The 24,500-nt window shown below is 42.1% G+C and overlaps 1 protein-coding gene and 2 long non-coding RNA genes across 9 annotated transcripts in view; 2 read left to right on the top strand and 1 right to left on the bottom strand.

Annotated features, from left to right (window-relative positions):
- Positions 1 to 24,500, bottom strand: part of Dis3l2 (DIS3 like 3'-5' exoribonuclease 2) — a 322,923-nt gene that overhangs the window by 113,428 nt on the left and 184,995 nt on the right. For all 7 annotated transcript variants that reach the window (XM_006984206.4, XM_016002732.3, XM_076549508.1 and 4 more), the window contains one exon: positions 1,199 to 1,278. In XM_006984206.4, the coding sequence (XP_006984268.1) occupies positions 1,199 to 1,278 (80 nt within the window). The remainder of the gene's footprint in view (positions 1 to 1,198; positions 1,279 to 24,500) is intronic.
- Positions 6,018 to 7,563, top strand: LOC143268255 (uncharacterized). The gene is made up of 2 exons (XR_013043950.1): positions 6,018 to 6,252; positions 7,182 to 7,563. It is a non-coding gene; the product is annotated as an uncharacterized LOC143268255 (long non-coding RNA).
- Positions 7,840 to 13,291, top strand: LOC121821974 (uncharacterized). The gene is made up of 3 exons (XR_006062871.2): positions 7,840 to 8,925; positions 10,844 to 10,978; positions 12,429 to 13,291. It is a non-coding gene; the product is annotated as an uncharacterized LOC121821974 (long non-coding RNA).

Genomic DNA, 24,500 nt, shown 5'->3' with positions numbered 1-24,500 from the left:
TACCTGCAGAGAGAGCAGGCTTGCTTAAACCTCTGTGCACAGCAGAGGCTTCTCAGATATTGGGCTGCAGTTTGCTCTTGTACATAAGCTGCTCTAGTTTTAGATTACAGAAACATGTAACAGAGACCGTGTGCTGAGGATTTGTGCAGAGTGTTGCTTCGCACGGATGAGCCTTAGCCATAGGAGTATTTGGGGGTGGGTGGCGATAGCTCCTACAAAAATTAGCTAAGCACTTTTAGACAACATACTCTCTTGGCTTATGCCTACTAATCATCACTGCTTATTGCAGTAGAGGAAGAAACATACAGAGGTTTGCATCAGAGGAAGATGAGGGATGAATACTTTGAAGGTGGGCCATCAATGCTCTGTGGAGGACTAAAATCAAAAGGATGTGCATACTTCATGGGTACACACATCATCAAAGTCCATGTTAGAAAAAAAAAACCAAAGTACATGTTAGTCCAAGGTAATCTCCAAGAATAACCAAAGTCACAGCAGTCACCAAGGCTCCCCTCTAGAAAAGCGCCAGAAGTAGATGGAAACTGTATCTTTGGGCATGGAGGGAACTGACAGGGTTTTCCTCATACCCTTCACACAACCTCTGACAATCACCTGTGGCTATTCTTCCTACAACGGTCATGCCTAGTTGCAACCCTGCCTTTTCTTTCCTAGCAACATCCTCAAGAATCTTTAAAAGGCCCTTAACAGTCTGCCATTCACAATTTTCTTAAAAGACAAGGAGCTACAAGAAGCAGTGGAGCATTTGCAGCTCAAGCCTAGACAAGCATGTATCAGGAGGGTGTGCCTACTGCCCACTGCACAGCATGTCTTGAGGGAGGCTCCTCCACGCTGAGTTTGAAGGAAACATAGTATCTTTTGGGCACAGCCCATAGGTGTCTTCCTATTATCCTTCATACTGACGCTGGCTAGCCAAAGCCTAGAAGTAGCTCTTCTGCTGTCATGGCTACCTCTTCTAACACCCACAAATAGCTAGTGAGAAGACATTTCTCATTCTCTCCCTCACCAGAGCCTCCACAGGGCTCAATGTTCAGCTTGTATAGCCAAGCTCAGGAATGAAGCAAACTCTTCCTTGCCCATTAAGCTGCCTCAGGAACAGATGGAAACTGGACATGGGTATTCAGCACACGAGAACACAGATTGCCTACTGCACAGAGCAACAGAGAAATTTCCATCCTACCATCACTGAGAGGCCTGCAGGAGAGAGCATCATCAAGGTCTCGAGCAGTTGATGGGTCAATGGTGAAGATACAGTCTTTTCTAGGAAAGATAGAAAACAGAATTAGCACAAATAATCCACTGTCATAGAATGTTAAACAACAGTTCATTTTGCACATGTGATCTTTTGCAAAGAACATCTACAATCTCTCTTTAAGGAAGAATGTGAGGCTGGGAGAGACAAAGGTGTGATCACTATTCTCTTCTGCTCTGTGACCTGACACCAACCTCTCCTTGCCCCGAGAGAGGAGAGAGAGAACAGGTGTCATCAGGCAGCCAGGAGGCAGCTTCCAGGAAAGAGGCTTCCCAACAAGAATTCTGTTCCAAGAGGGACAGGTCCTCCTGGTCAGGTCCTCCCTAGTGTCTGATCTTTGGCCTCCCTCTCCAGAGTGTCTGGGAGTGGGTTCTTCGAGCTCAGCTATAGCTGCTTTCTGCACTGTCTCCCACCCAGGCAAACAGAGTATCAGAAAGGTTACCTGGCTTCTAACATGAGGACAGGACCCAGAAGTAAGTTATTAAAAAAATACAGAGCCATATAATCAACCTGGTTAAGCATAATATAATTCTATTCATAAACAGGCCAGACCACAGTTTGTGCCCCTGGAACAGCCAACTACTTCACTTAGAACCCACACAAAAAGCTGAATGTAGTGGCACATATGTATAACCTCAGAAATCCTATGGTAATGTGGGATTGGAGTTCAGAGAACTGCCCAGAAACTCACAGGTCAGCTAGACTGGTGTATACAGTATGTCAGAGACAAAAAGATCCTGGTTCAACAAGGTGAAAGAAGAGGATTCACTCCTGAAAGTTGTCCTCTGACCTATATACATACACTATAGCAAGCTGAAGACACCATGCACTTCAGACACAGGACCAAAAGGACACAAGCTGGATTTGACTGGAAAATACCTTTGGGGACCAGCTTTCATGGTACCAGAAGACATCATGCAAGTTTCCAAAGGAGGGAAGACACCAACAGTCCTACCCAGCTATGATGCCTATCAACCACGACAATGACCAGCACAGCAAGATAACCCTAAGGTGCAGCAGTGGTGTGCAGACCTTGGTGGCAACCAACGGTTTTCTAAGGGAGTGTAAGGCCCATTCAACAAGAGAGAGACCGTGCCTGGGACCAGAAAGTTAGCCAACTCCCTGGGGCTGGTGAAGTCGGGATCTGGGAGGAGAACTATAAGCACCCTCTTACTGAACCAGCATGATCCTAACTCCATTGGAAAGATTTATCCTTATACTCATAGAGAAGTGGACTCTCACCCCTCCTCAAGGAAACCTCTCTTTGTAAAAGATGGAGACTACTATAGGGAACCACAACCATTTAAAATGCAGAACTGTGGAGCCCAGTCCCAACAAATACATCTACAATACGACTCCTGCCCCGAAGGCTCAGGGAGGAAAGAGTGGGAAGATTTTAATAGTCACAGGAACTGGCAGTTTGGTGTGAGATTGTGTCTCTTAGAAATGTCAAAAAAGCTACATCTATGAAGTCTCACCAACATAGCTGCCCAAACATGACCTAAACAAGGCTGACAGTTAAAGTCACTCTAATATGGACGAGGAAAGCCCCCAAGGCCTTAACCCTAGACAAAGAGGGGAGAAGTAGTGTTCTCCAAGGAAGAGCACACCAATTGGCTATCCAATACCAAAAGCTCAGCCTTGAAAACATATACATACAAGTAAAATTATATGGAATGAGCAGGCTGTATTTATATATTTAGAAATACATATACCCATGCATGTGTGCTTGCACACACACATTCTCTCTCTCTCTCTCTCTCTCTCTTTCTCTCTCTCTCTCACACACACACACACACACACACACACACACACACACACACATACATAACAACAACTAAAGAAAAAGAGGCCATAAATTTGAAAGAGAACAAGGCAGGGAGTATACGAGAGGCGGGAAAGAAAAAGGAGAAAATGATGTAATTATTTTATAATCTCCAAAAATAAAAAATTATAATAAGTAAACAGGGGGCTGAGAACACAGCTCAGTGGAAGAGCTGTTAGAACATGTCTGAGTCCTTAGGTTCAATCTATACCCAATATTAAGCGAAAGTTAACTAAGAAAGAATACAGTTTGTTTGGGGTGGTTCTGTTTTCAACATTCTCAAAAGTACAGATTTATAATGACAGAGAGCATATCAATGCTTGTCAGGGCCTGGGAATAATGTATGTGTGTTTTAGGGTGGTAGAATTTTGCTAATCTTATCTGTGGTATCTAAGACTTATACATGATTTAAAAGCATTGACAGGTACACCAAATAAAGGTCAATTTTACTGTTTGTTCATTTAGAAATAATTTAAAATTATGATGTATGTGTGCTAGTTAGACTTTCTTTTTTCAGTGTTTGAGAATTCCATACAATTGTTTTGATGAAACCCGTCCCCTACTCTCTCCCCTCCAACTCCTTCCCTCTCCACACCCACCACTTTCCCTTCCAACTTCACAACTCTTTAAAACAAAAACAGGCCAACAAACAAAACGAGTCTGCGCTTCCTTTATGTGTATGGGTATAGGACCACCTACTGGTGAATAGGCAGCTGCCTCTCAGTGTCCATATTCCTAAAGAAAAATGACTCTCCCTCTCCCAGCAGCCATCAATGGCCAGTAGCTCCTCAGTTAGAGGTGGGACTTTATGAGCCCCTCCCCCATCCGTGCTGGGATTTCAGCTGGCTTGATCTTGTGCAGATCTTACGTGTGCAGTCATAGCTGCTCTAAGTTTAGGTGTACGACAGTGCTGCTCATCCAGCCAATACTATTTCACTTCAGACATCCACTACAATCTTTCTGCTCCCTCTTCTACAATGATCCTCAAGCCTTGTGGGAAGAAATTGCAATAGAGATGTTCCATTTAGAGCTTTGCATTCCCCAGCCTATTATTCTCTGCACACTGACCTGCTGTGGGTCTCTGTATTAATGCTCATCTACTGCAAAATGGAGCTCTTCTGATGAGGGCTCAGAGATGCACTAATCTATGGGTACAGCAGTAATTCATTAGGAATTGTTATAATAACAGCATTAGGTTCTCCTCTAGGGCCTATGACCTAGTCAGCCACAAGGTTTTGGTCCAGTTTATGGTACCAGGTATGAATTCCTTCTTGTGAAGTAGGCTTTAAATCCAACCAGAAAGCAATTGGTTACTTATATAACATTTGTGCCACTATTTCATGAGTAGTCATATCTTGCCAGGCCAGTCATTACTGTAGCTCTCAGGATTCACAGCTGGGTAAGACTGCAAATTACTTCCTCTACCCCAAGGAGCATGAAATCCAGCACTATGGAATCTGGCCAGTAGGAGGAAGCTTCTAGGTTGGTACTAGCTTGATCTTCTATGTCCTATGACTCAATTACTTCTTTTTTTCCCAGTCATGGGATCTTACCATTAAGTTCTGGAGGTGAGCAAGTGCAATGGCAACAGCGTGTAATGTCTGTGTGTGTGAGAGGGTCTAGGATAATTCCATTTAAACTCCTTTTATATATGTATATAGTTTAGGAAGCTTCTACAGTAGTTGGTTTCCATGCGCTGTTTTCAAAGGTCTTTAGTGTTAGTTATCCCTTCCCATACTCTCTTTTCTACCCTGCCCTTCTATTCTCTACCCTATTGAAAAAGATTTATTATTTAACGTTGTGTATGTATGTGTATTACATGATCGTAGTACGTACAGAAGCCACAAGAAGGTGTTGGATCCCTTGAAGCTGGCATTACAGACACCCTGGGATGCGAGTGCTGGGAACAAAGCTCAGGTTCTCCCTGCCACTCTCATTCCCTTGCCCCACTGTACAGTGCTTGTGTTCTAACCTTCTCTTCTTGAAATCCTCCCCTCATGACCTCTCTGCTAGTTTCACTTCTATGGGTACTCCAATTGAAACACACGTATCTAAAGTTTCAAAGCTAGCATCTACATATGAGAGAGAATGTGTGGCATTTGTCTAGTGGAGACTGGGTTATCTCAAGATGATTTCTACATCCATCCATTTATCTTCAAATTTCATAATTTCATTTTTCTTTACAGCTTAATAATATTCCATTGTGTATATGTACCACATTTTTATTATCCATTCATTATCGATGGACATCTAAGCTGTTTCCATTTTCTGGCTATTGTGAATAAGGAATAATGAATATGAATAAGAAGTTTCTCTGCAGTAGGATGCCGGAATCCTTGGGAGATCTGCCCAGGAGTGGTATAGCTGGGTCATGTGGAAGATCAACATCAGTGAGGAACTTGCAGAGATTTCCACAGTGAATGCAGCAGTTTTCACTCCCACCATCAATCAATGTTTTTTCCTTACACCCAAGCTTGCATCTGCTGTATTCCTTCATTCATTCGTTCATTTATTTAGTGTTTAAATCTTAGCTGTTTTGACTGGTTGTAATGTTGATTACAGATGAAATGTTGGATGAATGGTAATATGAAGTCCCAGAAGATTAAGCTGATTCTGACTACACAGTAATAGACGACTGTATAACAGGGAGGACCTTGAACTCAGTCCACAAGCTGATTCTGACTACACAGTAATAGACGACTGTACAGCAGGGAGGACCTTGAACTCAGTCCACAAGGTGAAGGGGAGGACTCACTGCTCCTTGCTCATTTTTGTCTCCTCCATAAAACCTAGTCAAATGCTTCATAAACATGTACTCAATAAAATACTTGTGTGACTAAATCTGACATGTCACATGGGGTACCAGGGATGGTTTGGTCCTTTTATTTCATCATAATGACATCATAAGAAGCTGAAAGAATGTCCCTCTAGGTCAAAATAAAAAGTGCTGTTAGTTTCGGTGGGGCATGTTTATTAATTTACTTGGAGGATTAACTAGCAAGTTGTATCTTTGTAAATGTCTCCAGGGGCTCTGGGGCACTTGTTTCTAGAAACACAATGAATGAATGCCTCCTAACACATTTCTAGCCTGAAACAGACCCTGTTGACTGCCCTCCGTTCTATCACCCTGTCATCGGCAAACAGTTCAGCTGCTGTGGTTAGTTTGCAACGTTTTTGTTTTGTTTTTCCCTTTGCTCTTCTACAATTGTTTTCTGAGTAAAATCCTAGTTTATTCCATCATAATCTTTTTTGATCTGCTCTTAAGCCAGAAACATAAAGTTTAAGTTCAAGTGAGCAATGAGGTACAGTACTCAGGGGTCTTACTCAGAAGGAAAGCTGAACAAGTGGTCCTCAGGACAGGGGTCCACAAGCAAGCATGGCCTGCCACCTGCTTGTAAACAGCCTGAAAACCAACCTCAGCTTTTGCATTTTTATTACCTATTTTTATTATATATTCGGGTGTTTTGCCTGCTTGTTTGTATGTGCACCACTTGTGTGCCTGATGTGTGCAGAGGCCAGAAGAGGGTGTCAGGTCCTCTAGAGTTACAGATGGTTGTGAGCTACCTTGTGAATGTTGGCAATTAAACCTGGGTACTCTAGAAGAGCTAGCACTCTTAACTGCTGAGGCAATCTCTCTAGCCTCAGTTTTTGTATTTTTAAATGGCTGAAAACAGATTTAAAAAAGAGTATGATTTCATGGCACATGAGAATTATATTAATTTACTTGTTTAAATTAGTAGATATTGCTTGATTGTGATAGGCCATACTTTTCTGACACAATAGCAGAGTTGACTTAACACGGGCAGCATGCTTAAAATGTTTACTGTGTGAGCGGGTGGGAGTGTAGCTCAGGGACAGAACAAGTGCTCATTCTCAAGAGTATCCTCAGCACTGTAAACATTACTGTGTGCCCTTGAATGACTTTAGGGTGATGTTTATAATACATTAAATGAAAACATCCAATCAATTTGTACATGCTGGGCTGTTTCCTAATTACAGGACTTCTTAGTGCCTTTAAGTTGGTATCGGCAGTTCCTGTGAGACACATTTGCTGCCAGACTCATTTCTCTGTCTACTTTTCTGTAGTATAACATCACCCTGAAGCTGGGTTCTGCAGGGAGCGCCTTTGGAGATCAAGGACCTGCAGTGGGCTTTGCTGCACAGACCTCCAGTGCAGCCTTTGGCCTATAAGGGGCTTTAGCACCATGTAGGCCAACTCTGAGAGACACTGTAAGAAGCCAGCAGGGAGCTATGCTGCTCAGTACCGGATGGCTGATAGACACAGAACCAGTCTGACCAATGGCGCTCTGTTATGCATACTCATGGGTGACGCTGGCATACTACAAGGAAACAGTCATGTGAGCTGATCTTACAGATGCACACATTTTTATGCTTTATGCTTAAGTTTCTATCTTTGGCTCCCAGGAAACTCAGAAAAACCACCTATAAACACTTCTAGAAGACTTTATTTGCAGTTTCTAGCTTCTACCTTGGTCCTACTTATTTTCCTATTTAAATATACCGTTTGCCCCATTTCCTAATTTTAAGAAAGTCACTGGCCAGGCGGTGGTGGCACACACCTTTAATCTCAGCACTCGGGAGGCAGAGCCAGGCAGATCTCTGTGAGGCCAGCCTGGTCTACAGAGCAAGATCGAGGACAGGCACCAAAACTACATAGTGAAACCCTGTCTCTAAAAAAACCAAACCAAACAAACAAATAAAAAAAACAAAAAGAAGAGAGAAAGAGAGAGAGAGAGAGAGAGAGAGAGAGAGAGAGAGAGAGAGAAGAAAGAAAGAAAGAAAGAAAGAAAGAAAGAAAGAAAGAAAGAAAGAAAGAAAGAAAGAAAGAAAGAAAGAAAGAAAGAAAGAAAAGGAGGAGGAGGAGGAAGGAAGGAAGGAAGGAAGGAAGGAAGGAAGGAAGGAAGGAAGGAAGGAAGGAAGGAAGACTATATTATATACAGTATCGGCAAGCTTCCTAAAGTTAAATTTTTGGGGAAAGGGGCAGTAAAAACAAATTCATTTATACTAAGGTTAGACTGTTGAGGGCATGCTGGGACAAAGAGCCATGCAGTATGGACCAAGAACAGACTATTCTAGACAGAGTCAAACTCAGAATACTTTCAACAAGGATTTGCTTTGCAGGAGGGGACTCTAGACTTGCTCTCCCATTACAGAAATCGAGGCAGTTAAGGAACAGTGAGTGGCCCTGATAAGCCTCAGTCCTCAATGCTGAGACCCAGTGATTGAACCCATTGCCATCTCTACAATTAGGAACCTGCCACGACATTGTAGTGAATGAGGGCTCCTTCAGGCTGCAGGTGACAGTGGCTGGGAACTGCTGGGTATGGATGAGGGTGCATTGCATCCTCCAGCTGGTTCACTCATGCTTGAGATTTTACTGGCCCCTTTTCTGGAAGACTTTGGTTTCACAACATGCAGGGAGCAGTCTGGCCTGCCAGCTTTCAGAACCTGTGAGACCAAATTTTTCAAGAGTTCCGCAACAATGGTTAGAAAGAAGCTAAATCTGACCCACAGAAAATAAAGTGCCAGGTGGGAGAGGGAAAGAATGGGACTCCAGAAGGCTGCAGAATTCCAATTCTGAGCAACAGTTATGTAACCTGAAAGCACGTGACTGAGGGGCTATCAGAACTTTTTAAAGGGACAGCAGACTCCCAAGACAGTCTGTTTTGCTTGAAGCCATCGGTTCCATCTAGAAAGGGACACATGAAGAATAATTAAAAGTCTTCTGTACTCCTCTATGATCCAGCTAAGAACCCTGAGAAATAACTACACAAGACAAGATTTCCGTTCTGTCTTTCACATCCTTCAGGTCAGTGGTTCTCAACCTGTGGGTCTTGACCTCTGGGGTGGGGGGTTAAACGACCTTTTCACAGGGGTCACATATCAGGTATCCTGCATATCAGATATTTACATTACATATTCTCTATTCTCTCAAGCATTGTTTGTTCCAATCCTGTACCAGGACACCCTCCCTTCCAATTTCCAAGGTCTAAGACCAACCTTGCCTTTAAAGACCCAGGTGCAGTGCCATCTTCTTCCCAGGGATCTCCAGGACTCTACACACTCCATTCTATTCTACCCATGCTTGTGACCTGCCCCTCTCTGATGGCACTGGCCACTGTCCTTGATAGACTGGTATTTACTTATGTACAGGTCTTACCACTGTGACAAGCCAGAGGCAATTTCAGGTCTGGAAGATATTACCTGTAACTGTAACACTGAGATCATGCATGCAATGATGAGCTGCTTGAGAGATGAAGGAAAAAATAACTGAAGGGTTCTCTTTAGCACTTTTCCATTTAATGCTGCCACTGCGCCTTGGGAAACACATTTAGGATTAGAACTCATGACTTCTTGGCAAGGGATCCTGTGGTCATACCACAGTGTTATTGTTTCCAAGGGTGTCCCTTTCTGTCTTCATCCCATCTTCTTTTCTCATAAAATAGTGTTTTACAAACTGTGGTTTAGGAACCATTTCCAGATTAAAAAAATTTATAGAGGTCCTCCTCTGCCCGTGACTCTGGGTTTGTCTCCTTGGGAGCAAGCAATAATGACGGGAAGGATCTGGGTCAACAGTGGTGAATGGGTAAAAAAGAAGGGAAAAAAATTAAGAAATAACTTTAGTAGGATAAAAAATATATTTTTTTACTCCAACACTTTCTTAGTTAGATGGTATCACAGTTAATAGAGAAAGCAAACATTTTCATTTCAAACATATCAGAAGAAATAGACAAGAGAGTACTTCTCCACGGTACTGTACCCCAAGAGCACTGCCACAGAGCCAAGCCAGGTGAGCTTCTTCATCAGGTACCACCTCACTGTGGGAGGACCACCAGAAGTCAGTCTGTCCTTCCCAGTCTAGGAAGGGGCACAACAACCACTCTTTAAAATGGCAGTTGTCAAAACCTTAATACAAATTCTTCTCTCAGTTCTATACACAGCTGATGCTAGAGTCTGACACAAATTCCAGATGTTTTAAAATGAAAGTCTAAGGTCTACTGAGAGAACAAAGTGACCATGTCCATTCGCAACAACCCTTCACTTCTACCTTAGCCTCAGTAATGAAGTGACATTCACAAAGACATACTCTAGGCATGAGGAAATGGCATCATAGCATTCTTGGAAAGCCTCTTTTACCTAGCCAGGAATTTTCTAACTGTGGGCCCACCAAAGGCAGCCTCAAGTGCTGGCAAATGTTGGCAAGTGAATGTGGTTCTTCGGCTCTTTGACCTTTTATAGGACAAGGAGGAAATGGGACTCAGAACCACCTCATGGCTTTCCCTGTTCTATTCTTTTACTCACTAACCCACTGAACTTCTCATGGTTCTGCAAATGCCACATGAGAAGATTCAGATGCTACTGTGAGAGCCAGGGAGCCAGACCCAGTCAGGGAAGCCGTGGTGCTTCCCTCTGAATTCCTAGGGACACTGCAAGAGCAGCAATACAATGCTCTATAGAGACTCCTCAGAGGGGATGGGTAGTAACTCAAGGCTGAAATTCCAGTACCTGAAAGCCTGATACCTGAGGTTCAGGAGATTTAAGTCAGCCAAGGCTACAGAATGAGTTCCAGGGTATCTTGGAACTTGTAGCAAAACCCCAAGTCCTCTTTCCCTAAAAACTACTCATCAGAGGCCACCATTTGGCCGTATTTGCTTTCTCTTCTGTCCCCCTCCAAATATTCCTTTGTACATTGGTGGATTTTCTTTTCCTATCTGAACTCCCAACAGGAGTTATGCTGCAGACCTCTCCACACCCTCTGTACTGCAGTGGATGTTGGAAGACTACAGGCATTCTATGGCATCACGACACTACAGTCTAAGCCAAGAAGGGAGTGGTTCCCTCACCCAGTTTATAAATTATCCGTAAGTACCTTCAACTGTCTACCGCAAGTCTTCACCATTTTTTCTCTTCCTGATCCAGAACCAAATCAGCTTCCATGCTGTAATTGTTAATTATGCCTCTTTTGTCTGTTTAATGTCTACCTGTCCTTTAGCAGAACACCACTGTTTTCTAAAGCAGTTGCCAATTGCCTTGTAGTGTCATCTGTTCTGATCTACTGGAGTATTTTCTCATAGAAGGGAATGGAGAAAAAGGAAGATACATAAATCAAATGTAAGGTGTGGCAGCACCTGCCTATATAATTCTAGAAATCAAGAGGTGGATGCAAGATGATCATGAATTTGGGGCTAACCTAAGCCAACAGTGAAGTTCCGGGCCAGCTTGGGAAACAGAGCAAGCCCTCATCTCCAAATTAATCTCCTCTCTATTTCCACTAAACAGAAAGTTTAGTTTAAAGGATTGATTGCTCTAAAGAGGTGGGCTGGTTAAAGAGTGAGTATTTTCAGTACTTCCTAGGTGAGGGGTGGGCTTCATACTGCATCCCATAAGAAGGCACAATGTCAGTCAGCCTCAGTAGATGGTAGGTTAAGGAACTAATAGCCAGACCAGGCTAACTGATAGCTCCTTGTTACCCAGCACAAAGACAATATCTTCTATGGAGAGAGACTCTTAGATCTTATGAATATACTGCTCATAAAATAAAATAAAATAAAATAAAACAAAATAAAATAAAATAAAATAAAATAAAATAAAATAAATAAAACAACCATTCAGCTAGTGCTTTCAGCATCCTTGGATGATTTTTTGCTTAACTACAATTTTATAAGTTTTAAAATTGTCCATTTACTGGCTGGCTCTCTTCGCTGAGAGGAGCTTCTGCTATCCTACCCTGTCCCACAACTAGCTTATCTCTCTCTCTCCTTTTTGTATCATTACAAAATCATTGATTTTTAAAAAATTCAATGTATTATAAACTACCGTTACTTTTTTTTGAGACAAGATCTTACAATGTATCAAAGTTGACCCTGAACTCAAAATCAAGTTTTGCTTCAGATTCCTGAGTACTTAATTTTATTGTTTAGTATTTAAATCTTTAAATGGTTCAAAAATCAAATGACTCTTAGAGACTTCTTTATTTTCCATTCTTTATCTTTCTACTATGTTTTCCTGTCCCCTATACTTAACTACTTCATCAATCTCTGATTTATCTATCCATTCTCTCTCTCTCTCTCTCTCTCTCTCTCTCTCTCTCTCTCTCTCTCTCTCTCTCTCTGTGTGTGTGTGTGTGTGTGTGTGTGTGTGTGTGTGTGTGTGTGTGTTGACCCAGGGCCTAGGCAACTGCGCTATGACTTATCTATATCCTCAATCCCTGTGGATTCCCAAAAAATATACCCATTCCTTTTTTCCCTAAATGGTTTATAACTATATATAATGAAACCCTTTTCATAAATTTCCCCCTATTTTTTTGTCAAGAATAAATCCAAGTCGTTGGAATCAATGGAGCATCAACATGAAGAAGGTATTGAAAACTAAGAGAAAAAAGGCCAGAGTTCTTTCATGCAACAAATATGTAGTGGGCATCTACTGTCCAAGGTGTTCAGGACCCATGAGAACAGACAAAAGTTTCTACCCAGCCTCTGGTGGGGCAGGAGAGAGAACGGAAAGCATTGAAATCAGACACAGAAAGAAAAGCAGCAGCAGGACAGCTACCTACGATGAAGGCCCCACACAGGCGTCTGGGTGGGCTGCAGTGAGAACACGCCTCGAAGGAAGGAGCCTCCTGTCTGCTCAGCACAAAGTCATAACCCCCCATAAACTTACCTAAGGCACTAAACTTCATCCCAAGGGCTCCTACAGGGACACAGACAGCTGTGTCTTTGGACTCTTACTTCCTGGTCCAGATGACTTAAGAGCTAGGTTTTCCCATGTTCTGAAAACAACATATATATCTATTCCAATGGGTGTGAGGAGGTCAGGCCCAGACCCCCAGGCCCAGAAAGTCTCATTATCTTAAGCTCTTTGAACAACTGTTTCTTTTTCTTTTACTCTGATTGTAGATTCCCTATAATTTGGATTTAAAATATCAAACTGTGGTTACTTTAAGATGGACTATGAGAATACTGACTGATAAAAATTAAGTATATATGTATGTAGATATAGACTCAGTTACTAAGTGATCTTATAGCTAATATTAGTGGTAAAGATTGGAATTAAAAAAACAACAACAACTGTGATTCCCTCAGCTGGCTATCGAGGGAAATCAGGACCACTTGGGACATGAAATTGCTACAGTTTGTGAATTCACTGCTATTTAATAAATTCTGACACAACCGTCAGACTGTCAATGTTCTTACATTGCATTCACAGGCTAAGTGTGTGTTCCGAGCATTCTGTAAGTACACTGCACACACGAACACCATTTCCATCTGTACTGCCACTTCCATCCCAGGGTCAGTTCCACTGCCATGGTAATGGTAAAATCTCTGTTCTGGCTGCTAAGTGTGTGTTTGGGGTGGGGTAGGGTGGAAAAGAGGGTGTGCTGGGGACACAGGTCTTGGTGTGGTCAGTTTTGCCCAGGTTCAGGCAGGCTCTGAGAAGGGTCAAGAGAGTCTTGCTCTGGTAGGTAGATGAAATCTGAGGAAGGGTTTCTCTTCAGCAGAAAAGAACAGAAGACAAGAGAGATGGGAGGGAGACAAAGGGCAGCTTCAGATGAAGCCTATTAGAAAACTTAAGAATAAATACCTTGCTGCACAGGGTGGTGCATACCTTTAATACCAGCACTAAGGAGGCAGAGGTAGGTAGATCTCTGTGAGTTAGAGAACAGTCTGGTCTACATAGAAAGTTCCAGGCCAGCCAGGGCTACACAGTGAGAGGCCGTCTCAAAAACAAATGCAAACACATGTACATTTAAACATACATATACATACATACATACCAAAACAAAGTTTCACTATAGGTGGCTAAGTTGAAAGGGACTTAATTTTATGAACAACTCCCAAATTTGACAACTTTACACTGAACTTGTTCATAGAATTTTGATACAAAATTTCATCAAATGGTATATTCATTTGTATGTCTAAAAGAGTCAAGTTCCAAGTATTTTTCACTTAGGAGAGGCTATATTAATACAAAAAATAGAAGGGAAATAGCCCTCTGAAAGTAGTATATATATGGCTATACTTTCACTTAAATATACTATACTTTTTAATTTGATTCACAAGTTCCAGAGGCAACATAGTTAAGATGTAAAAATAAAGCAGAAATTGTAACCAAATCTTTTTCTGAGACTAAACACAAACATGATGGTGTAAAGGCCAGAATTTAATGGATTTAAGTTCTAATGGACAGAATTATGAATAGTAACGATGTCAAGGAATTAACTATGTCTAGACATCTCTCCTAGATTTCTATTTGAAGAACAATACATATATATTTATTCCTCATCCTTTGAATTCCCAAGTCAGGAGTTCATAACCTGCTGTTGAAAGGATCATCATCCTTAATTCCTAATCCATTTATCAGGCTAAAATGCAAATGCCAGTGTGAATTCATTTCAACAGCCCGAACTCCAAAAGCTTCTCGGGCACACGCTGTGCTAACTGGGGAAGGGTTTAAGCCACTGCTGTTTTCAGATCCGAAAACAGTTGTGCTGATAACAGAAGAACCACCACAATGATGCCATCTCTCTTCTATAAAAGCTATACACATTTTTTTGCACAACTGTATGATTGTTATGGCAACCATAAAAATGGAACTATCATTCTTCCAATTACACACTACCCATACTAGATTACCTTTAACACTTCCCTGAATTTCTTTTCAGAACATGCTGTCTGTCCTATAGATGCTTAGAAGCAAGATAAAGTGGTCTCTTTCAAAGGGAGATTCCACAACAATGACTCTTTCAAAGGACTAGCTCTTCAGGAATTCTAGGGCTTTCCTGTCAAGTCTTTTTATTCCCTGGTCACTGGGAGGCCTCAAAATATCCTTCCCGGGAGGCAGAGGAGCTGCCTGGAATGTGTATTCTCAAAATGAATGTTTTATTAAGTGGGTGAAGTAGAAAGATGGTGTTCAAGCAACAGTCTCACGAGACCTGGCATAGCTCTGTAAAACACTGAGGCCATTTGCCAGTTCCCATTTATTAATGTAAAAGGCTTGTACAAGCCATATGTACTACATTTTAATGAACTCTGCTCTGTAAATAATGGCAACATGGATATATATTTTTAAAATGCCAAAATAAGTATCAGTTATACTTCAAGATGACCAGGAATTCTATTATTACTTTGTCTAAAGTGAGTAAGACTTCAGAAATTTCAAGGAAAAAAGTATGAAGCCTTTCTTCTCAGTAATCAGGAGAGCCCAGCCTTGTCTTTTATGTCTCTAAGTTTTCATTTTGGGTCCAAATCATGTTCCGTTGTTCAGAACTGGTTCTATAAGTAAAAGCAGGGGTGGGAGTGTACTAACTGTGAATTTCTGGCAAATTTAATGTTAAATACTTAGATCCCATAGGGAAACATGCTAATAATTACTGTTTGGTGCAGAGCACTTCCAAATAAGGATCTAGGGTAGAATGAAGCACCGGAGGCTCCTCTCTGTACCCATCCTCAGAGAAAAAGAGGCCTAGGGAACTCCTCACACAGCCTGGACCCCAAGGGTTCAGGTCTGCCTATTCACTTTAGACAAAGTCTTCCTGAAGTATAACTGATATTTATTTTAAAAATATATATCCATGTTGCCATTATTTACAGAGCAGAGTTCATTAAACTGGAGTACATAAGGCTTATTCATGCCTCTTACCTTAATAAATGGGAACCGGCAAATGGCCTCAGTGTTTTTCAGAGCTATGGCAGGTCTCGTGAGACTGTTCATGATGCTTCAACACCATCTTTCTACTTCCCCCACTTAGTAAAACATTCATTTTAAGAAGACACGTTCTCTCTCTCACTCTCTCCTTTGGCTGACTCCCACTGCCTAGTCCTTCCCAAGTCTGGACCAGCCCTGAATTTACACTCCTACTCTCCCACTCCGACTGAAGTAGCTCAATATCTAGGCTCTAGGCTCTTCCCTTCTCTGCCTTTTATATGCGTCAGCATTTGACTACCAGGACAAAGTACTCCCTGCTAAACACCAGCTTCTAGTTAGCTTTTATGATTGTACAGCATCCAAATCTCCCTGACTTAACTAGAATAAGGACTGTGAGGCAGTTTGAGCTGAAGGCCCATGGGTAACCAAAACACAAACCTGGATCCTTTGCTCAAGAGTTTAACCTACTTCTATCTCATGCAGCAATGACTTCCCTAAGGAGACACAGCCCAGACTAATCCTGAGATAAAGATCAGTCAGACTACAGTTTGGTCAAGACTAAGCTGTAATGCTATGTATTCACTCCTGTGGGTTCTGGGCAGTGGCTAGGCTGAGCTTGTTAGGACTAGGACTCTGGCAACAAAAGTGCCTGCCCACTTCTACTGACCTTCACTATCACAGCACTTTGGTGAATGAGGTCTGTCCAAACGTCATCGGAGAGGGAGAGGAATGTGTAGAAATCTATCTTCTTCTATGCTTAATTCTCTCTGAAAAGACTTTACCCACTAAAATGGTCAATTGAGACAGATTCTGTTTCCACTTGTTGCAAATACTAGAAATAGTATTTGCTGAATTAAATTCTCATTGGATTCTGACCAAAAGTCTGAGAAGTAATTTAATTAATTCTCTTGGGCTCTTCTCTTTTTAAAAACATCTTTAAAACATCTTTTATTTATATTCATGTATGTTGAGTATGTACATGTCATGGCATATGTGTGAAGGTCAGAGAACAACTTGTGGGAGTCAGTTCTCTCCTTCCACAACGTAGGCTCCACAGATTACATTTTAAGGTTGGCAAGGTTGGGAGCAGTGTCTTTATCCAATGAACCATCTCACCAGTATATTTACTTATTTGTGTGTGTGGGGGGGGTGAGTGTGTACACGCGCGTGTGCCCACTGAACCATCTTGCCAAGCAGTTTGGGTGCTCTTTCATCAATCTCAAGCTTTAGAATTAAGGCTGGAGGAGCACAAATGGTTTCCCTAGCAGAGATTATACCACAAGCACCGATATAATCTCTGAGCGTGGAACTCTTTGGTGATGCCTTGGGGCTTCTAGTAGCTGCCAGAAAGACTTTCCTAGAGATTCTTTTTGAAGGTTTAGGAATAAAGTCCTTTGGATAACAAATATATAACAACTAATGATATATTAAAAGGGATTAAAAAGTGGGAAGGGGGAGCATTCAGGGGCATGGGTAGTATGAAGTATTTATTTCCTATGTGACTTAAATATTTTTGGTATGGTATTTTATATTAATGATCTTTAGAAAGAAGTAAGGGACAATATTTGCTCAAGTACAATGGACACACAGCTCCAAGCTAAGTACTATTTATGTTCTTCTATTAGAAGTCAACATACCATCATGGGAAAGAATGTACATTAACTATGGTTCGGATAGACCCACAAGGTTACACATAGAAGTCAACATACCATCATGGGAAAGAATGTACATTAACTATGGTTCGGATAGACCCACAAGGGCTGCACACTTAGTAACTGGTGAGAACTCAAGCCAAAGTTACCTTTCAATTCCACATTCTTTTTTGAAAGGGTTTTCAAGATTTATTTTTATTATTTTTAATTATGTGTATATTTGTGTCTTTGTGAGAATATGTACATGTGAGTGCAGGTGCCTGTGGACACCAGAAGAGGGCATCAGATCCTTTGAAGCTGGAGTTACAAACAGTTGTGAGCTGCCCAATATGGTGCTGAGAACTGAACTCGGGTCCTCTGCAGGAGCAGTACATTTTCTTAACCACTGAGCCACCTCTCCAGCCCCTAAGTCCCACATTCTTCATGTATTTCATAGTTGTGACATCAAAATCATTTAAACTCTCCAACTCCTGGCATGAAAATTAATAAGTAGTGTGACTAATAAAGACAGGAGTGAGAAATTCCAGAGTAGTCAGAGCTACATAATGCGCCTGTCTCAAAAAGTCAAAACTAAATGACTAATACATGAGTGAGCATAGCTGTGGTAGACATGTAGGTGCCCTGCTCTCATAAGGCCTCTACTGAGCCAGCATGGAACCCAAACAGGGACAGTCTGAGCCTTGCCATAGTCTAGAACTGGGACAGGAAGAGGAGACAGACACAAGGAAGAGAAGGCTGATGGAGAGGTGAGAAGTCAATCTCCCTCTGGGTGGATGAGCCAAGGTGACACAGTGACCTTCCCACTGGGAAGGAAGAGGCCAGGAGGTTCCTGTGAGTGAGGAGAATGTGAAGAGCAGAGGAGGAGAGACGTTTCTGGGTTCCTGCCTTACTACAGTCCCTAGCAGTTCCCTGCCCGTGGGTTCTGGGAGGCGCCACAGGAGCCTTAAGATGGATTCCCTTTTCTGCTTAAGTGAGCTCCAGTGGTTTCTGTTCATTGGGGCCCAAAAGTCTTAATTAAAGCAACAGCTGTGGAAAGTTTCCTAGAATGGCAAACTTGTCAAGGCTTTCTCTCATGCTTTCTCATTAAGGAAGCCGTGACAGGATGTTACAGTCACCGCTTCCACACCACCCACTCCAGGGAGCAGTGTGAGCCTTCCAGGTGCGGGAGGCAGAGGGAGGGCATGGATGAATTGTAAGGTCAGGTTTCCATTTCAAAAACAAGTCAACTTTAAAACTACTGCCTTCGTCATTCAAATTCCATAAAGCACAATGCTAGAACACTGGTCTCTTGGCCAGCAGGAGTTTGAAGTCAAAAAGATTCTGATTTCTATTTTCTCAGTGTGAAGGAGGGAAGGCGAAGAGTTTTTGGACAGACTGTTCCTTTTATCATGGACATGGGTTATGAAGGTAGAGAAATGAGGATCAGACGAGGGAGATCCAGGCCAGCATACTGAACGCAAGTTCCTGCTCTGTCCCTTGCAGCTGTTGACCTTGCACTTGTCTGAGCCAGTTTCTGCACCTGTCAAATGGAGCCATGTGTTCCACAGTGGGGGTTCAGTGATTAGGACAATGCATGTCAATAGAGGCATCACACAGCGTTCATTGGGTGACGCTTTGGTTGTAGGTATATGGCACATTAGCAAGGCTAAGTGAAACTTCAAACTCCTACCTAGGTTCACTTCTTTCCCCAACCCTGGATATTTTTTGGCCAAGTAGTAACAGAGATGATCTACCAGTGAACTGACTTTTCCCCTTGGTATGTGTGTCAAACACAAGAGCAGAAAAAACAAGAGGGTTATCATTGAGTACCTACTATGTACTCAGTACTGCCTTCGCTCTGAAAGACATTTGAGAGTGTGTGAGCGATTTAATAGTTTCAAAGTAGCTATTTCAAAAAGAAACGATTAAATGTGACTATAGAAAAGGATAATTGAACACACATTTAAAGTATTGTTATGCTTGTGGGAACACTCCTATCCTAGGAATTCTAATTACATCTGAAAGACCACAGGAGAACTGTTTAAACAATCACAGTTTGAAACTCTTGATTCTCGCATATATAAACTCTGGGATAATTCCACCAAGATACCCCTTGGGCAACAGGAACACAGGCAACTTGTGTGTGAGGAAGGGACTGTGTGACAAGGGCAGCTGCTTCCACAGGGGGCAGCTCTTCTACACAAGGCTAAAAGACTCGGCGTACTCATTCACATAATGTCACAACGCTTAAATGGTTTTTGGGATTCTTTAAGAACCACTTTCTAGGCCAATTCATAAGCTTCACAGGAAAATCAGTTTTACTACTTTATAATTATACTTCTTTTTCCCCCCCCAAAAAAGTTGTATTATCCACCTTGATCACCCACCTGATTTACCACCTTTGGCTCTGAACTTACTTGGCTTTTTCCAAAAATCAAATCCACCCTCAAAAGATGAAGATTTGCCATTGTTGAAAATGTGCCTCAGGCTCTGAAGGCAATTTCCAAAGAAGAGTCCAAAAATGTCTATGTCCTCCAGAGCTCCTCACCTACTGTTTGCCAGCTGCTCCAGCCCTCCTCATTCCCAAGCCATCTTCAGGACCTTGCTTCTCTCCGGCTCCCCTCACCTCCCTGCAGAGCAGAGCCCTTAAGAGAGAGGTTTGTGCTCAGACTTCCCCTCCCTCCCTCTCCCCCATTCCCAAATGAACTGGAATCTGGCTTTTGTTCCAGTCACTACATAGAACAATTCCGGACACATCTAAATGACAAAGACAGCTAAATACAGTGTTGTGACGTGTGTTCTACCTTGTCCCAACTGATTACACTGCTCGGAGAACATGATTAGAATTTGACAGAAATGCATCTTTTCCTTTTCTTCAACTCTTCTAAGGCCTGCATTTCAATTTCCCCAAGTCTACCTTGCCCTTAGAAGCTTCGGGAGATACGGCATGCCTTGGAGTCTATCCTTGATGTTCTCCTCTTGAGGCTCTCTTCACTGGTAGCCTTTACTAATCATGGGAATCTAAACATGTAGCTGACTTCTAGACTTTACACCTGGGTACCAGGCCTATTTTTCTGACTCTCCTTTTGGAATGCTGGGCATATAATCTGCAAATTTTACTTTCTCACAGAGGAATTACGGTTCATACTCTTTATTGCATTATCTTAGACCCTCTTGAACTTCACCATGGTCTGTGGTTACTGATACAATTCACAGGCAATGTGGGTATTTCCTCCTAGTAGGGCATGCAGGCATAGGGAAAATAGCAACCCAAGACTCCACTTAGCTTGAGCTATTCACGAACCCCTTCCCCAACAAAGCACTTGGCAACCTAGGACCCAGTCTCTACTGAGCCTCATGCATGCTTCTCCAAACAAAGGCTTATGGTCACTCTGACTTTTAGCTTCCTAGCAACCCCCAGTAACCCCTTTTATGTGGTCAAACATATCCTGAAACATATCCAGGAACTACAAGTAACGGGCAGGTCCAGCCTACATTGATTTTGGGGACATGCACAGTAAGGCAAACTATTCCCTGAATGATCTTCAGCACCTCTGTTTCCCATCTTATGCCTATGCATCATAATAAAGAACATACAAAGTGAACCAAGCCTGTCAGTTAAAACAAAGAGCCACCCATCCATTACCCTTTAGTAACCAATTCCTCCTCTCCTTGAACCCATAAAAGAAAGCCCCAAGTAGTGACTTGTTACTCCTGGGCACTCCGCTGCTCCCTTGCAGAGTGTCTCGCCTGTACTCTCACCCTACTCCAGTAAAACTCCTCGATGCTTTGCTATTTGTGTACAGTTTTCAGTCTTTGGAAACAACAGGGAGAATTTCTTTCAGAGCACATGACAATGTTAACTGATTCTTCTTTCTTAAATAATAAGGCAACTTACAGTGACATCCTATTAGTCCCTCAAAGTTAAAAAGCCACTTGCTCTGTAAAGTTTCAAGTTCCTCACACTACATCGGCTACTTTCTCATTTGTGTTAACCTACTGCCATTTTGAAATGGAACCTTTCATTTGACATAGTTATAGATAAATTGGCAGCTGTGAGAAACAAAAACATGCTATGTCCCTTTACCAGGCTCCAAATGGTAAAAGCTTACAAAACTCTATGACAGTGAAAAGTGTCAGGTACTGACACTGAGCACTGCCCTTGTTTAGACTTCCAGTTCCACTTGTGCTCATTCACCTGCATCCATTCCATAAAATCTGACCATATGTGCAGGTTCAAGGGAACACCACTTGTCAGTCAAGACACTGAACAAAACCACTCAAGGAGGATGTCTTCATCACTCCCAGCTTCTCTGAACTCCAGCTCCTATAGTCACACGCACCTAACATCTATTCTCTAGTTCTAATGTGGGCTTTTCAACAACTGTTCCACAAGTGGAATTCTGTACTATGCAACCTTCAGGATTGGTTTATCTCACCTGGCATGATTTCCTAAATATTCATCCACACTGTCACATGTACTAGTGAGGACCATTCCAGGTGCACAGTGGTTTGTCTAACAATTCACCAGTTGAAGGACATCAGGGCTGTCTCCAGTTTGGGACTATTATAAAGAAAAAAAAGCTGTTATGAGTATCCATCTACAACTTTTTATGAAAAGATGTTCTCACTTCTGTGGGATAAATGCCCAGAAATCCAATTACTGGTTTGCATGATGGTTATGCTTGATTTATTAAAGTGCGTCTCGAGTGGCTTTGGCACTTTGCATTCCACTGCCAGTGTATCAGTGATCGACCTTCTCACACCCATACCGGCCTTTTGCATCCTTTTACATCCTTTCTTTAGGTTGTAGCCCGAGTATAAGCAAGCCAGAGAGATGGCAAATATTTCCTTTTGCCAGGTCACCACCCCTTTCTGTGTAAAGTCACAAGCAATGAAGCTCAGTTTCCAATGCAAAATTTTAAGCAAGCTAGTCAGTAGAAAGAGCTCTGGAGGAAAGACGAGAGGATGTTCACGGCAAGCTGGCCCTGTGCTGAGAATCTAGGGTATCTAGAAACAGCCAGGCCTTACCTTCCATCTAGGAGTCTACCCTGTTTCCCACTTGCAGCACTGGCTGCCCATAAAAATCTCATTTCACTGGTTAAGAAAGGAAGGGATCTTGGTTTTTGAAACTTGTCTTTTCTGGTATCATTTGAAGAGTACTCTTATTTGACTTTGCAATTTGCAAAACTCCTGGTAAAAGTTACCATCTGTGCATCATGCTTGTTTACCGTTTGGTAAGTGTGAGGCTCTTCTTGGAACCATACTATGGACAGGGTGTTGTCCTTTGTGGCGCTGGCACCAATTTTTGGAAGAAGTTTACGAGATCCAGGCATACTTGGAATCCTATCACTTGGGGAACTATTTAGACCTATTTGGGGATGTCACGTAGGAAGATTTTAATTCCTATAATTTGCTGATATCTTTTGAACCACTTTGTTTTCCTCCTTCCATTTGTCTGACAACAAAGTATGAATTCATACATAACTAATGAGAAAAAAATCTAAGAGAAAAATCAAGAGGTTGACTTCAGGTTCTGGTATGTGCTATAAGGCAGGATTCTAGTATCAAATGATGGGAGCTGTTGGGAATGCTAGACCCCTGGAAACTCACTTCAGGAGGTTGAAGAACAACTCTCTTGTAAGGACCCTACTGTTTTCAACCTATGCAGCCTTGCTATTGGCAGTGGAGAGAAATCTCTGCTGTAAAAAGGGCTCTAATTGGAACCTGGGAGCAGATGCCCTGAGGACCTTTTCCAGCACCAGGATCTGGGTTTGGTAATAGTATGTCCTGTTATGATATTTATCAGCATGTCTGTCTTAGTCATTGTATTTCGTCTAAGCATTTTCTCTCACCTTGCTTCCTTCCATACATGCTGGGCACCCAGCTCCCACATTCTGGAGTTCTATATCCTAACCTTCTCCTGACTTACAAAGGGACAGAAGGGGCTCTGAGTGGGAATCTTGGGATAAAAGTCCACAACAATTCAGGTTGAAGAAATTATTTTTGCGTTATATTACTAGATGGCTCAACAGTGATTAGCAGGCCTGTAGGCCCATACCCCATGTTTCCCTATAAAACTAGACAGAAAAGCATTAGCTCTGCCCCTCTTAGGATTTAAAATGTCATATGAAGGACTGAGAGTATTAAGGTTTTGTTGAGGCTTATTTAGGGAAAGCAGTTGCCTCCCAGTCAAAAGAATGGCATGTGAGTTCTACCTCTGGCCTTGGTGGAGACATACATTTTGATCTTACCCTAAGATAAGAACATTACATACTAAGAGTTAATTTTATAGGACCTATCAATCACTTGGCCCACAGACCACCTCTCAGGAAATCTGATTCATATAAAGACATACTAAGAAGATGGGAGGAATAATTATCATGTTAACGAGATAATGTGCTTATGCTTTCCAGAAGTACCTCCCTGCAAGCAGCTGCTTACAAATCAGTGACAAGCCAGCCTACTTTTTTTGAGTTCTAACTCAAAAAGCATAACTTTCCCTTTTTCTTCTTTTAATTTAAACCCGAGCATGCTTTCCCTGGCAGGGCTTTCTGACCTCCATGCCTAACTCAAAAGGCATGGCTATCTCTCTCTCTTGGCCATCTTCCTCCTGGCAGCTTCAGAGATTTTGCAGCTTGCCTGCCCTGGTGTTTTTCTTTCAAACTCTAATAAAATGGTCCTTGAGCTTCCTTCTGAGTCTGTTTTTAAATTCTTTTTAGTAAGGAGACTAAGAACCCACAAAAGGGAACCCCAATTTCCCTGGTAACACGTGGTGCCAAAATCTAGGCTTGAGTACATTCCTTAGGATATCTGTTCTGGCTCAGACCTGGTAAAACAGGAAGGAAAAGATTCATAAAACTCAAGGGAAAAGTTCTCAGGGGGTCACAGAGCCTAGTCTTCACCTTCCTCAATGAAGGGCTACATTTAATTGTAAACATACTGCATACACCTCCTCAGTCTCTAAAGTATGACTTCCTGACATTTTATTTGATCATTTTAAAGTTCATTGTAAAAGAAATTTCCATTTGTAGGAGAGTTTCCCTCTTTGCTAATTAGCTATTAAGACAAGCAAAGATACTAGGTGGCCACAACAAGCCTCGTCTTT

This window comes from Peromyscus maniculatus, chromosome 13, assembly GCF_049852395.1.
Source record: "Peromyscus maniculatus bairdii isolate BWxNUB_F1_BW_parent chromosome 13, HU_Pman_BW_mat_3.1, whole genome shotgun sequence".
Classification (NCBI taxonomy): domain Eukaryota; kingdom Metazoa; phylum Chordata; class Mammalia; order Rodentia; family Cricetidae; genus Peromyscus; species Peromyscus maniculatus.
Note: the sequence above shows the minus strand (reverse complement) of the source record. Positions and strands in the feature narration are given on the sequence as shown.